The sequence below is a fragment of the Oncorhynchus mykiss genome, chromosome 14, assembly GCF_057628025.1.
Source record: "Oncorhynchus mykiss isolate SJ-2025 chromosome 14, ASM5762802v1, whole genome shotgun sequence".
NCBI lineage: Eukaryota > Metazoa > Chordata > Actinopteri > Salmoniformes > Salmonidae > Oncorhynchus > Oncorhynchus mykiss.
Window position 1 is genome coordinate 8,019,405 of NC_143035.1, and position 13,945 is coordinate 8,033,349.

General features: G+C 45.7%; 1 protein-coding gene across 20 annotated transcripts in view; it reads right to left on the reverse strand.

The window, feature by feature from the left end:
- Positions 1 to 13,945, reverse strand: part of LOC110488691 (protocadherin alpha-C2) — a 211,968-nt gene that overhangs the window by 45,820 nt on the left and 152,203 nt on the right. The window contains exon 1 of one of the 20 annotated variants that reach the window (XM_090198273.1): positions 10,971 to 13,877. The exons of the other annotated variants lie outside the window; for them this stretch is intronic. Within the exon in view, the coding sequence (XP_090054399.1) occupies positions 10,971 to 13,397 (2,427 nt within the window). The 5' untranslated portion in view covers positions 13,398 to 13,877. Of the gene's footprint in view, positions 1 to 10,970; positions 13,878 to 13,945 lie in introns of those variants that run through there. 20 annotated transcript variants of the gene reach the window in all.

The following is a 13,945-nucleotide window of genomic DNA, read 5'->3' on the forward strand; positions in this document are numbered from 1 at the left end:
TTATATTTTATTGTTTATTTACGTATTAGGGTACCTAAGGTTTGATTATAAACGTTGTTTGACTTGTTTGGAAAAGTTTATTAGTAACGTTTGTGATTCATTTTGTATGCATTTTGATGGAGGGAAACTGGGTGGATTATTGAATGAAGTGTGCCAGTTAAACTGAGTTTTTATGGATATAAAGAAGGACATTATCGAACATAAAGTCCATTTGTGATGTATCTGGGACCTTTTGGGGTGCCAACAGAAGAAGATCATCAAAGGTAAGGCATTTATTATATCTCTATTTCTGAATTTCGTGGAGCACCTGCCTGGTTGAAATATGTTTTTCATGCTTTTGTATGCGGGGCGCTGTCCTCAGATAATCGCATGGTTTGCTTTCGCCGTAAAGCCTCTTTGAAATCTGACACAATGGCTAGATTAACAAGAAGTTAAGCTTTATTTTGATGTATTATACTTGTGATTTTATGAAAAATAAATATTTATGATTCTGTAGTTTGAATTTCGCGCTCTGCAATTTCACCGGACGTCCCACCTGGCCATAATGAGCGCACCTTGGGCTACCATTCTTTCTGGGGCTTCTCTTCAACATAGCTTGCTTTCTTGTGTGCAAAATGACAGTGCATATGGTTGCATTTCAGATAGGCCTCCATTTTTGTAAATGTTGTATGTTGCAGTAGTTGGACCAATACCTTGTCTAGTTTACATTGTCTAGTTTTAACATTCACTCTGTTGTGATTCATTAAATTACACATTAGTTGTGTGATAGGTTACTATGACACAACTAATGTTAGCCTACTAGCCTACTTTTTCGCTCCCTCCCTGCTCTTTTGCTATAGTGTGTGTGTGTGTGTGTGTGTGTGTGTGTTGCTCTCAGGAATGAGCATTTCATCTTGTTCGCGGCAGATTCAAATTGACTATAGAATATGCACTTATTTTGATTTAGTTTTTAGCTTTTCTGAAACTCTCCCACACAGAAAACATTGAGCACCTGGAGAGGTGGTGGCTTGGTTACGGTCATTGCAGAGTGCCACAAATTCAACAGAAATGTAGCCTTTACTTCTAGTTATTGAAGTTTAAGCTACGAAGCCTGTAAGAATCTTCGACAGTGTCGAGCGGATCTGTGCGTGTTGGTAGGAGCAAATTGCGCCGATTGCTCACGCGTAGGGCCTCGTTTCAGATACATTTTTGTACATTTGAAAAGTAGTAAAACCAATCTACTGTACCTTGTGTTATCAGGGCTCTAAAGCAGTACTTGTTGTATGGATTTAAAATGACCCCTCAGACATGTCATCCTGGAGCCAGGCTTGCCTAAACAGTAATGTTATTGAATGCTGATCTCATCCTATTGATTTATTTAATCAAAAAGGGAAACTACTAGCATAGCCTGGAGCTCATTTACTTTTAAAAAATGACTCAAACTAAATGTAGTTTTCATCAATTACAAAATTGGCTCAGCCAGTGGTCATTCATTGGTGTATATGTCTATCTCTGGGTAAATCCCACAGTAAACATAGTCGGAGTTATAGGCCTATATCAGTATGGTAGACTGAGCATCAAGTTGTTGTTCTGTGTTTATTTGGGACTGTGTGACCTCAGAGAGCACTAGTGCCAGTCTGATTCACCCAGGCACGCAACACGCCCACACAACCCTCCCCTCTCCTGGTGCGGCTCCAGCTCTCCTCCACTGAACCCTCTGCCCACGGCAATGACATGCGCTGGCAGCCCGCAAGACGAGCGCTGAGCAGTGAGTCACTCCGATGCTACAAGTAGATGGATAGATAGCTGAGCGACTCTTCTTCACACTCCAAGCGAGGCTGAGGGGGTGGCGAACTGGGGAGCTGGAGAGATGCAACGGAAGAGAACAGAGATGGAGGTGCAACGGGACTTGAGTTAGGTTTGATGGACCGAGAGGGAAGTTTTTTCATTGGACAGAGTTTGAAATGTTATTTTCTATTTTACACATCCGCTCTCCTTTCTTTTTTTCCAATGACCAATTTAACTGAGCTGTGGAGATGACACAGCGGGGCTCTCGTGTCGGTCCGTACTCGTGAGTCTCAGAAGCATGCGAGCTGCAGCGCTACCCCTGACATTCAGAAGATTCTCCCAGCGAGGCGCCCAAGCTCCATGTTTACGGCAATTTGAGACAGCGATGAAAAGAGGCAACCGTTATCTCGTCAATTACACACACCGCGGGATTTACATCTGACCTTTTCCACCTCGCTCTGTTGTCTGCCTCTCTCTCTATCGTGTTCTGCTCTTCTCTCATTCTCTGTCTATTGGGCTGATGGTACATGGGCAGGTAACTGACATCTCTCTCACTGTACCTGTTAGAATCCACCCATCTGTTCCGCCGTTAATTGCACGCCACAGATCTGTGCATTATTTCATTTGCACTCAAGGGGCTCGAGATTAAGTATCTAAATTCCTCCTCTGCTAGACAAACAGATGTCTGTCTCGCCAGAACAAACACAGTACATGTCCCAATTCTCTTCAATGGCTCCCTCTCTCTGCTCTTGTCCTTTCACCACTGACTGAAGGGTGAAATCATCTATTCTGCCTCTCTGTCTCCCTCTATCCCATCTCTCTCCTCACCAACCACTACTGTCTCTTTCCTCTCTTCCTGCAATCCTCCCCTACTCGTCTCACTCTCATCACCCCCTCTCTTACCCTCTACCAACTGCCTCATACTCTCCCCTCTCAGTGCCTCTATCCTTCTTCTCTCCTGTTTCACCTCTCCACCCACCCTCCCTCCCTCCTTCCTTCCTCTCTGGTCCAGCTGTGCTGTGTGTCTGTGACATCCGTTGCTCCAGCTGGGAGAGCTGTGGCCCAGGGCCACCAGAATGTCTGAAGTGGAAACACGGGAGCTAATGTCTCTGCTGCTGCTGCCTCTCCCTCTCCACTGTCATGTCCTCTCTTAAAACCACCCCAGAAAGAGAAGGAGAGCGGGACAGAGAGAGGGAGGGGAGAGACGAGAAACAGAGGGGGACTGACAGGAGGAGTGATGGAGCAGTGACTGGGAGAGTGAAAAAGGTGCAGAGCTCTGAGGGCACTTCCTGTGCCCTCTTTTTGGAGCTAGACGAGACATAATATTAATAACCCTCTCCATCCATTATGCAAGATGGCGGACATATTAATAACAGGCTCTCCAGTAACACTCTCTCTATTGAGACACATGAATTGTCCCGGTTTAAAAGCCATTCGTCCAGCCCCCCTCAGCATCTGTTATGCCATGTGGAAGCCCTCTGTTTCTGAGTCAGATGTCCCAGCTGGAGGAGAGCTCGTCAAAGAGATGGGTCATGGACAGTACTGGGTGAATCAAGCCTCAGTCGCTCTGTCACACACACACATGCACACACACAAAGGGACTGGGACCAGCACTGACTCTAGCCCTGGGCGAAGAGACTGAATGAGCATCTGGGCTCTGAGAGTGTCTCGTCTCTTTGTTATCGTCAGCTGCTGTCTCGTCTGGTGTTCTCAGGGCAAGGAGTGATGACCTCATACATGCCCCCCACCCCCTCCCCCGCGCCACACAAGATGGAGTCAGAGCTTTGAACCACCTACTGTTCATCGTGAAGAGACACAAAAATTATGTGTAGTTACACTGTGCCTCTACGTAACTACAGGATTTAGACCTCTTATACAGAACTACTGCATGGCACAAATCTTGCCACCATATTACACTGCTAAAATAGGGTACAGCACACAAAACGGCCACCTGGTTTTCTAGGACTCTTGCATTTAGGAAATCCATTCAAAATAATCATGAAAATACAAAAAAGTTCTCTCTCTCGCTTTTTTTCTCTGTCTGTCTCTCGTTCTCTCAACAAATGAAAATGCCTGCAGGCTGTTGTGTAGGAGGACAGCAATCACAGCGTCTGTGTTGCCAGGAGAAAAGGCCATAGTGATGAAAAATCTGCATCTAACAGGCAGGAAATGACAAAACATCCATTTCCTCAGAGAGAATGATATATGTAGGCTAAAAGGAGGAGAGGCTGACAAACCACGAAAGGAAACACACTGATCATCACCATTATCACAAATGATACTTTACTCTTATTTTTCCTAATGTGAAGAGAACAAATCCTGACCATTTAGGCGAAGAGAGAGCCCATTGCATCAGGCTGCACCACTTATTGGAGGGATGTGATAAATGATGGAGATTCATCCATTTCAATTGCTAACTACAATATCTGCCATATTGTGTGGAACAGGAGGGTTGAGAGATTTGTTTTTCTGGAACTAAGCGTTTTAAGATTTGTGCCACAGAGCGAGAGAGAGAGAAAAAAAATCTAAGGGGCGGTGTTCCGTCTCAGTGCCAAGAGCACTGCAGTTTGCAGCCAGGACAGGATGAGAGAGGGAGAAACAGTAATACTGGGACCTCTATTGGTGTAAGAGGATACTGCAAGGACAGACTCAGCATGGTCTCCACAATGTGTGTGTGTGTGTGTGTGTGTGTCTCTCAATCCGCAGCTCTCCTCCTTTCCTCTCCTCCCGCGTCTGACAGTGTGGCTGTGAAGGACAGTGCCAGGCCCCCTCCAGAGGAGAGAGAAGGAAACTAAAAGATGCTGACGAGAGAATCTGTTTCCAATGACAACACCCTCAGCCTGCAATACATGTCTGCAACAAGGCATTACAAATCACACAAGCCAGATCTCACAGATCAGATCCACAGACGATGCAATCTCAACCATACTGCACACTGCCTTAACCCATCTGGACAAGAGGAATACCTATGTGAGAATGCTGTTCATCGACTACAGCTCGGCATTCAACACCATAGTACCCTCCAAGCTCGTCATCAAGCTCGAGACCCTGGGTCTCGACCCCGCCCTGTGCAACTGGGTACTGGACTTCCTGACGGGCCGCCCCCAGGTGGTGAGGGTAGGCAACAACATCTCCACCCCGCTGATCCTCAACACTGGGGCCCCACAAGGGTGCGTTCTGAGCCCTCTCCTGTACTCCCTGTTCACCCACGACTGCGTTGCCACGCACGCCTCCAACTCAATCATCAAGTTTGCGGACGACACAACAGTGGTAGCCTTGATTACCAACAACGACGAGACGGCCTACAGGGAGGAGGTGAGGGCCCTCGGAGTGTGGTGTCAGGAAAATAACCTCACACTTAACGTCAACAAAACTAAGGAGATGATTGTGGACTTCAGGAAACAGCAGAGGGAACACCCCCCTATCCACATCGATGGAACAGTAGTGGAGAGGGTAGCAAGTTTTAAGTTCCTCGGCATACACATCACAGACAAACTCAATTGGTCCACTCACACAGACAGCATCGTGAAGAAGGCGCAGCAGCGCCTCTTCAACCTCAGGAGGCTGAAGAAATTCGGCTTGTCACCAAAAGCACTCACAAACTTCTACAGATGCACAATCGAGAGCATCCTGGCGGGCTGTATCACCGCCTGGTACGGCAACTGCTCCGCCCACAACCGTAAGGCTCTCCAGAGGGTAGTGAGGTCTGCACAACGCATCACCGGGGGCAAACTACCTGCCCTCCAGGACACCTACACCACCCGATGTTACAGGAAGGCCATAAAGATCATCAAGGACATCAACCACCCGAGCCACTGCCTGTTCACCCCGCTATCATCCAGAAGGCGAGGTCAGTACAGGTGCATCAAAGCTGGGACCGAGAGACTGAAAAACAGCTTCTATCTCAAGGCCATCAGACTGTTAAACAGCCACCACTAACATTGAGTGGCTGCTGCCAACACACTGACACTGACACTGACTCAACTCCAGCCACTTTAATAATGGGAATTGATGGGAAATGATGTAAATATATCACTAGCCACTTTAAACAATGCTACCTTATATAATGTTACTTACCCTACATTATTCATCTCATATGCATACGTATATACTGTACTCTATATCATCGACTGCATCTTATGTAATACATTATCACTAGCCACTTTAACTATGCCACTTTGTTTACATACTCACCTCATGTATATACTGTACTCGATACCATCTACTGTATCCTGCCTATGCTGCTCTGTACCATCACTCATTCATATATCCTTATGTACATATTCTTTATCCCCTTGCACTGTGTATAAGACAGTAGTTTTGGTATTGTTAGTTAGATTACTTGTTGGTTATTACTGCATTGTCGGAACTAGAAGCACAAGCATTTCGCTACACTCGCATTAACATCTGCTAACCATGTGTATGTGACAAATAAAATTTGATTTGATTTGATTTAGATTGATCAGAGCACTCTGTGGTAAACGTGATCAACCACACCCGTAAGCACAAAAAAACAGATATAACTAACAGATAACACATCTGGTATTTCTGTCAGGTAGCCCAGCGGTTAAGAGCATTGGGCCAATAAACGCAAGGTCGCTGGTTTGAATCCCCAAGCGGGCAAGGTGGGAAAATCTGCAATCCTGCCTTTGAGCAAGGCAGTTAACCCCCCGGCAACAACTGCTCCCAGTGCGCCGGTGACGTGGATGTTGATTAAGGCATCCCCCAGCACCTCTCTTATTCACCGGTTTCTAGTTAAATGCGGAAGACACATATCGGTTGATTGCATTCAGTTGTGCAACTGAAGGGTATACCCCTTTCCCTGTTAATGAATCCAGAACCGAACCATGTTATCGTAAAGACCTTCCAGCAGACAGAGATCAAAGGCTACCGTGCGGCAAAACTCTTAACTGCATTTTGTTTCACGTCCGATTAATAACATGCTGACACTCTAGCGGCATCAGCGCTAACTTTGTAAAACCAATGTATTATGAAAGACCGCACACCTTTCTACCGAGAATCTCCATCTAAAGACTCATAGATCGAAGGGCCTGTTTGAAAGGGGTGCGCAGGTTTACCCCTGCGTGTTTAACTGGTTCATAACATGCTTTAGAACCTATTCAATCTCAGATATAACATCTTGGTTTCAGTAGAGATGATGACCCCTTCCCATGTATGTAGGATGAGGTGGAGAGGCTGTTCTGCCTGCGTTTGGTTGTGCCTTCCCAAGTGTACCTCCCTTTCAGCATAAAGGGTTGGATGGAGAGACTGTGCTGGGTGCGTTTGGTTATGCCTTCCCCAGTGTATCTTCCTTTCTGTGTAATGGGCATGACAGTACGAAAGTGGAAATAAATCTCTCCTCCGGGGTCCTGGAGGGGTTAAACAGGGTGTGGGCTGTCCCCGTTCTGCCTGAACATAAAATTAAACAGATTCATGTTGTGGTAAACAAAGCTATCTGAGACAGCAGGCAGGCGCCCGATCCCTCTATCCCTCCACTCAGGACCCCTGGCTTAGTAGCCACACTGGATGGACGGGGGTGGATGGATATGGAAGAACCCTGTGGTTCTGAACATGACAAAGCTAATCTATAGACTGCAACAACAGCCTAATGCCATAGTGTGTGTGTGTGTGTGTGTGTGTGTGTGTGTGTGTGTTCAGTCTTTATCTGTGACCAATTCTCAGCCCCTTGTATTTCCACTTAACTGCAAGACACATGTAGTTGTTTAATTTGTTTTCGTCTGCCTCATCCAGGCTCTCTCCTTCTCTCCCTTTCACATGATTTCACATTCACACTCGCTGTTCTAATCTGTCACCTTTTTGCTGTCTTCATCTCCCTCCCTCTTTCTCTCAATCCATTATTCTCTCTGTATTCTCACACCTTTCTCCCTCACTCTGCCTTTCCACTCTCTCTTTTAACATCTTTGTGGGGTGGATTGGGGTGGATTTACATTTGCAGTTCTCACTCTCTCTCTGAGAAACAGACTGGTGCACGTCAGCAATGAGGATCATCTCCATGGCAACCTCCATGGCAACCTCAGCTGAGCTCCCTTCCCCTTGCCAAGAGCCACACCCAGGAGGGAGGAAACCAGGAAGTGACGTGTTCACACCCGAGTGTCCATGCGTGCATGTCTGTGTGCTAAACAAAGGATGCTGGAACAAAGCCAGGACATAGAGCAGGTGTCTCAAGGTGCCGCATTGTTATTAGCCCAATCATGTCAACCATGATGCAACCAAAATCTGAACCAGAGAGCTGGGGGTAAGGGTGTTTTTTTGGGTAACAATAGTTGACCCCATCTGGATGGTTACTGAACCGAAATGACTTACAGTAGGTGAATGAATGCCCCCTGCTGTAGAAATACAATCCAGTAAAATTGTGAAGCACTTAGCTGGCTACCTCACCAGGGATAATGTACTTAGATAATCAATAATGTAATTCTTTTTGCAACACTGGGGCCAGCAGAGCAGAGGGAGAGGCTTTTAGCCAACACACACTTAACACACAGCCAATGTAATAAACACGTTATTGAATAACACACACTCAGCTAAATACAGGACTACACACACTGCTGCTCCCACAAAGAAATTCATACACCAAGTGCAATATTGTTTAATACACCAACATGAATCTGTTGATATTAGGAAATTACACACACTCAAATAAACACACGTACACAGAGAACACACAGACAAACACCCACCCACACACAGACATGGTGGTGACCTGAGAGCTGGAGGGATAAGCCCTGTGACCTCATTCCCCTAACCCTTTGTCCCGCCTCCCTGATTTAGCTGTGATTGACAGCTGAGTTGCTGCCGGTAACGTCAGCCCCGCCCAGCCCAGGCTGCAGCTCGCCGAGACGCCAAGGCTCTGAGAGATCCTTTCTGCTGCAGAGCAGAGCGGAAAATTACCACAGCCTCTCTCTCACACACACACACACACACACATACACACACACACCCACCCACCCACCCACAGAGCTGCAGCCTACAGAGCGCATTCTGAACCACTCGAATGCAAAGAGACAGCCTCAGGCATTGTTACTGGAGCCACACCGGGCCAAACGCAGCACAGAGAGAGAGAGTGTGGCGACATAGAGAATATATTTTGTGCGACTCTCAGACACCTAGTAAGCACATACTGACTCGCATTGAGCTCAGAGGGCACTGCAATCTTCCAGACACACACTGACCCACTTACACATGCATTGCAATATTCAGAACCCCCTGTGTGATCATAGAGAGCCCCCCAAAGCAGACCACATAGATAAGACCACATTCTGAACCAACCAAAGGATCATACAGTGGCTCTGAGCTGGTATTTTATTTAGTTGTTTTTACTGACCGACCACTCACACGAAAAATAGGTCAGTGTATTATGAAAGAGTATTAAAGAACGTATTATCAAAGAAAAGTACACCATAGAGCTTTATGCGATACAGAGACCAAGGGGGACAGAGCTACATTGAGGCCTAGACTATACAATATTTACAAAGCCCACTTGAATGCCACTGGTTACAAACAGCACCACTTTAAATGGCCAAAAGAATGCTCAATCCGCATGAGCAGATAGCGTTTGCTGTTGATAGACACAGTCTGTGTAGTCCAACAAAAAGGGGCCGAGCAGCTTACACGCTGAGCGGATCGAGCCGCCCTGACACACTTAGCGCATGTTAATGAAAATGGGAAGAATCCTGTTTACAGCATGCTCAGGCTGATAGCATGCGTGTCTGGGGAGACCTGCTGCTAATTCACCATTACTCCTCTCAGCTGCTACCCCGCACACACACAGACACACACACACATGAAAACAAGGTTGGTGGACTGAAGGAGGGAGGGTAGACGGAAGGAGGGTGGGAGAGGGTGATAGGGAGACAAAGAGATAGATAGGAATTGATATCGAGCGGAACACTGAGGCTGAGAAAATGGAAGGAAAATGTTGTATAGAGAGCGAAATAAGGGGAGAGAGAATCAGAGGGATGGAACAAGGCCTGTGGGCTGAGGGGAAAGGTAGGACGGGGAGGGGCAAAGAGGGCATTGAAGGGTGGGAAAGCAAGAGAAACAGTGAGACTGGAGGAAAGAGAAATTATGAATTAGAAAAGGGAACATAGACCGAGAAAGACAGGCAGGGATAGTGGCTGAGGGAAAGGGGCAGAGGGTTTGAGGGAAATCGATTAAAGGTTGGGAATGCAATAGGAGCAGAGAGACCATGAGATTGAGAGAAATGCACAGTGAGTCAGGGAAATGTACAAAGCAACAGCAGGCGTGAGAAACAGAGGGGATAGATAAAAAAGGATAAGGGAGAGAATGAAAGAGAAGGATTACTCATGCACTCCGATGTGAAAGAAAAGGTTGTTACAGCGGTAATCCTCCAAGCTGAGGGAACAGCAGAATAAAAGGCACGAGAGTGAGAGAGAGGCCTATCCTGTCATCCACACACCTCCTGGGGACTCAAAAAGATAGGCAGGCCCCTGCTTGTGCCAAGCCAGCTCACTCACACACAGGAACACAGACTCCTCCATTTACACTCAATTTAAATGACTGTCTGTTTGCTTCAATTTATATTTCACTGAAACTCGGTGGTGGTTTGTAAAAGATTCAACAACATGCAATCACCATCAATGAATCGATCTTGTGGATGCAAGAGAGAGAGAGAGACTACGGACTTAGAATAATGCGCTAAATAGTAATATTCTAAACATGGGGGTAAGTGTTGACATTATATAAATAGAAAATGGAAATAAAACTACATCCTATGAAAGAAAGTATTGGTTGTTGCACAATCATGAAGAAAAAAAACAGAATCCATCAAAGAAACAACAACAGCTGACGTTCTGATTCTGCTGCCATTAAAAAGCTCACAATTTGCCTTTTTTCAATTAGGCTGCAACTCTATCATCCGTTGAAACAACACATTTTTGGATCATTGAATCAAATACAAAAGTAACTCGGAACACATTTCCACAGCGTCATAGAGAGGCATTCGAACGTCACAGATGTTAACTAGTTCAGCACCATGGACGGCAACACTCACTCTATCAAGACATGAGGCTACACGCTCATTGAAAATAAGCAAAGGTGACAACTCTAGAGTTAAGGGTTGTTTTCTAAAGTAAGAGAAACTTTGAAAACAAGAAGTTTAAAGGAGCAATAACGGTATAATTCAATAGAATAAAATGCCCGTTCATGTATAGCCTAGATCTTACCTTCTCTTTGTTGGGTAATGTCTGAGTCCTGTCAAACGTGTCATTTCCATTAATACTGATCAGTTCTGCATCTGCAGGTGGATACGGCGCGGGGAAAACCACTACGTCACTCTTCAGTGTGTCTGAGCTGAAACACACGTCATACTGCTGAGTAGATTTAGAGTAAGACCAGCTCCCGTCAGGGTGTGTGGTGATCATTGGGGCGCTGTACCTTTTGAAACTGTCGTCTGTCCGTAAGCATTTTACAGCTATTAAACTGATCAGGCTCAGTAAAAATATCACTGACACCGAGGCAATGGCGATCAGCAAATACAGGTTTAAATCAGAGAAGCTCTCCTCCTTTCTTGGTACATTTCTGTATTGAGTCTGGATTTCACCTGTACTTTCAACCACCACTATATCAATAGACACAGTCGCTGACAGTGAGGGTTCTCCGTTATCAGAAACCAACACGACCAACGGGTGAGTTTTCAGGTCATTGTCACTCATTCGCCTCTTAGTCCTTAGTTCCCCGGTGCTGGTTCCGATTCGGAAGAGGTTGGTTCCCTTGGGCTCAGAGATGTGATAAGAAAGCAGCGCATTGTAACCAGAGTCGGAGTCTACAGCCCTGATCTTGGCCACAAAGTAGCCCGCTTCAGCAGAATAGGGAATGTTCTCCGTGTTAACGGAGCCGTGCTCAGAATAGGGCGCGAGAATCCCAGGACTGTTGTCATTCTCATCCAGAATAAAAACGTTCACAGTCACGTTGCTGCTGAGAGGAGGAACACCAGAGTCTGTGGCCTGAACTTTAAACTGGAAAGTTTTCGTCTCTTCATAGTTAAAAGTCTGCAGGCTGACTATATCTCCTGTATCTGAGTTTATATTTACAGAAGATGATACGAAAACACGTGTATCTAATGAAGAATAAGTTACTTTTGCATTTTCATCTGAGTCTGGGTCAAAAGCAGACGTCGTACAAATGACGTCTCCTACCTTACTGTTTTCTTTCACATAAACATTAATCACGGGGTCTGAGAAGCGAGGAGCGTTATCATTCACATCAGAAACGTGTACAGTAATAACGCTGGTGCTGGAGAGAGGCGGGATCCCTTCATCCGTAGCTGCGATGGTGACATTATACTCAGAAACACCCTCTCTGTCAAGAGGCCCATCTACTACTAAAGAATAATGATTATTATAAGAGCTCTTTATCGTAAATGGTACGGAGTCTAATATTTTAACCTGTACAGCGCCATTTTTGCCTGCGTCATTGTCAATTATTGTTATCAGGCCAACCATTGTCCCTAATGACGCATCCTCTCTTACAACGTCAACTAAAGACGTGACAGATATCTCTGGTGGATTGTCATTCACGTCGGTAATTTCAACCAGCACTTTACAGTGAGATGCTCTTGGCTTGTGGGCTTTGTCTTTTGCTTGGACACGGATTTCAAAAGCGTTGTTGGTCTCGTGATCAACCACGCCTTTCACGGTGATTTCTCCAGTAACTGAATTAATTGCGAATGCATCAATGCTATTGTCATTGTTTTGGTTGATAAAACTATACACTATTTCTCCGTTTAGCCCCTCGTCTGAATCTTTCGCTTGAACCATAATCACGGAGCTACCTGGAGGCTTATTCTCAGAAATACGAGCTTTGTAGAGGGGCTTTGAGAAAATAGGAATATTGTCGTTAACATCCTCTACATTTATTATAATTAGTGATGTCCCAGATCGTGGAGGTTTTCCTCCATCTACAGCGGTCAGTGTGAGCTGGATCACAGGCTGTTTCTCTCGGTCTAAAGCTTTCTGCAGCACTAACTCAGCAGACACACTCTGCTCTCCGCCGTTCTGTACATCCAGGGAAAAGTGTTCATTCGGGCTCAGCTTGTAGCTCTTTACCGAGTTAGCTCCTATGTCTGCGTCGTAGGCGCTGTCCAAAGGAAATCGCTCACCTGGAAATGCAGACTCCGATACATTCAAATAGGTTTTAGGAGACCTAAACGATGGCGAGTTATCATTTATATCCAAAACATTCACCTCAAGGCGGTACAGGTTCAATGGCGAATTCACAATGGCTTCTAGCGTTAAGGAACACTTCGTGCTCCGAGTACAGAGCTCGTCTCTGTCTATTCTCTCCCTCACGGACAAAATTCCAGTCTTTGTATTTACATCGAAATATCTCTTATTGAGTCCCGAAATCTCAAACCCACGATATTGAAGGTCCTGCACGTTAAGATGCAAATCCTTCGCGAAATGTCCGACAACAGTGCCCGGGTTAGATTCCTCCGATATGGAATAGACAATCTGTGCTGATGCGATACTCCAAAGATGGGACAACGGCAGAAGGTAGTACATCCACGGATGAAAAATAAACGCTTGGTGAGTCATTGTGACAGTATTCTGCTTACTAAACCTCCAGCTACCAAAAGCAACTGTCGTCCGCATAGCTGCGTAATTTCTTGAAATCCAAAACAGACCCAGACGAGATCCACGATGTTCTGCTGCTCGGGCAAACAAAGCGTTTTTTTCGACACCGAACAATGCCCCTGTAAAGGGAGGAGCCTCAAACAACGAGCGAGGATTTACACTGTGTGAGCAGATAGCGACACCGCGTGGATATCGACAGAGAAAACGGAACAACTCGGCTATAGATTTCTGTGGAAGTGAAGACAAAAATCAGCAATCCCCCAAAACACATAAAGTGACCATACAAGCTACGGATCATGACCATAATATATGTTAATATCCGATGATATTGGTGAGTTCTACAGTATTTTAAATGTGAGGAGGTAAAAACTACTCAATTTCAGTCGGCCTAGTTAACATAGACACCAGAACGCAAATGTTCAGCCATTTCATCAGACAAACTTCTCGCAAACGGACGTGATGCGTTTCAGCACCATGGAGAGCGAGACCGCTCTCGCTTTAACCATCCAGGCAAATAGCAAGCAAATGTTACAACTGGTACAAATGTTACAACTGGTACAACTTGT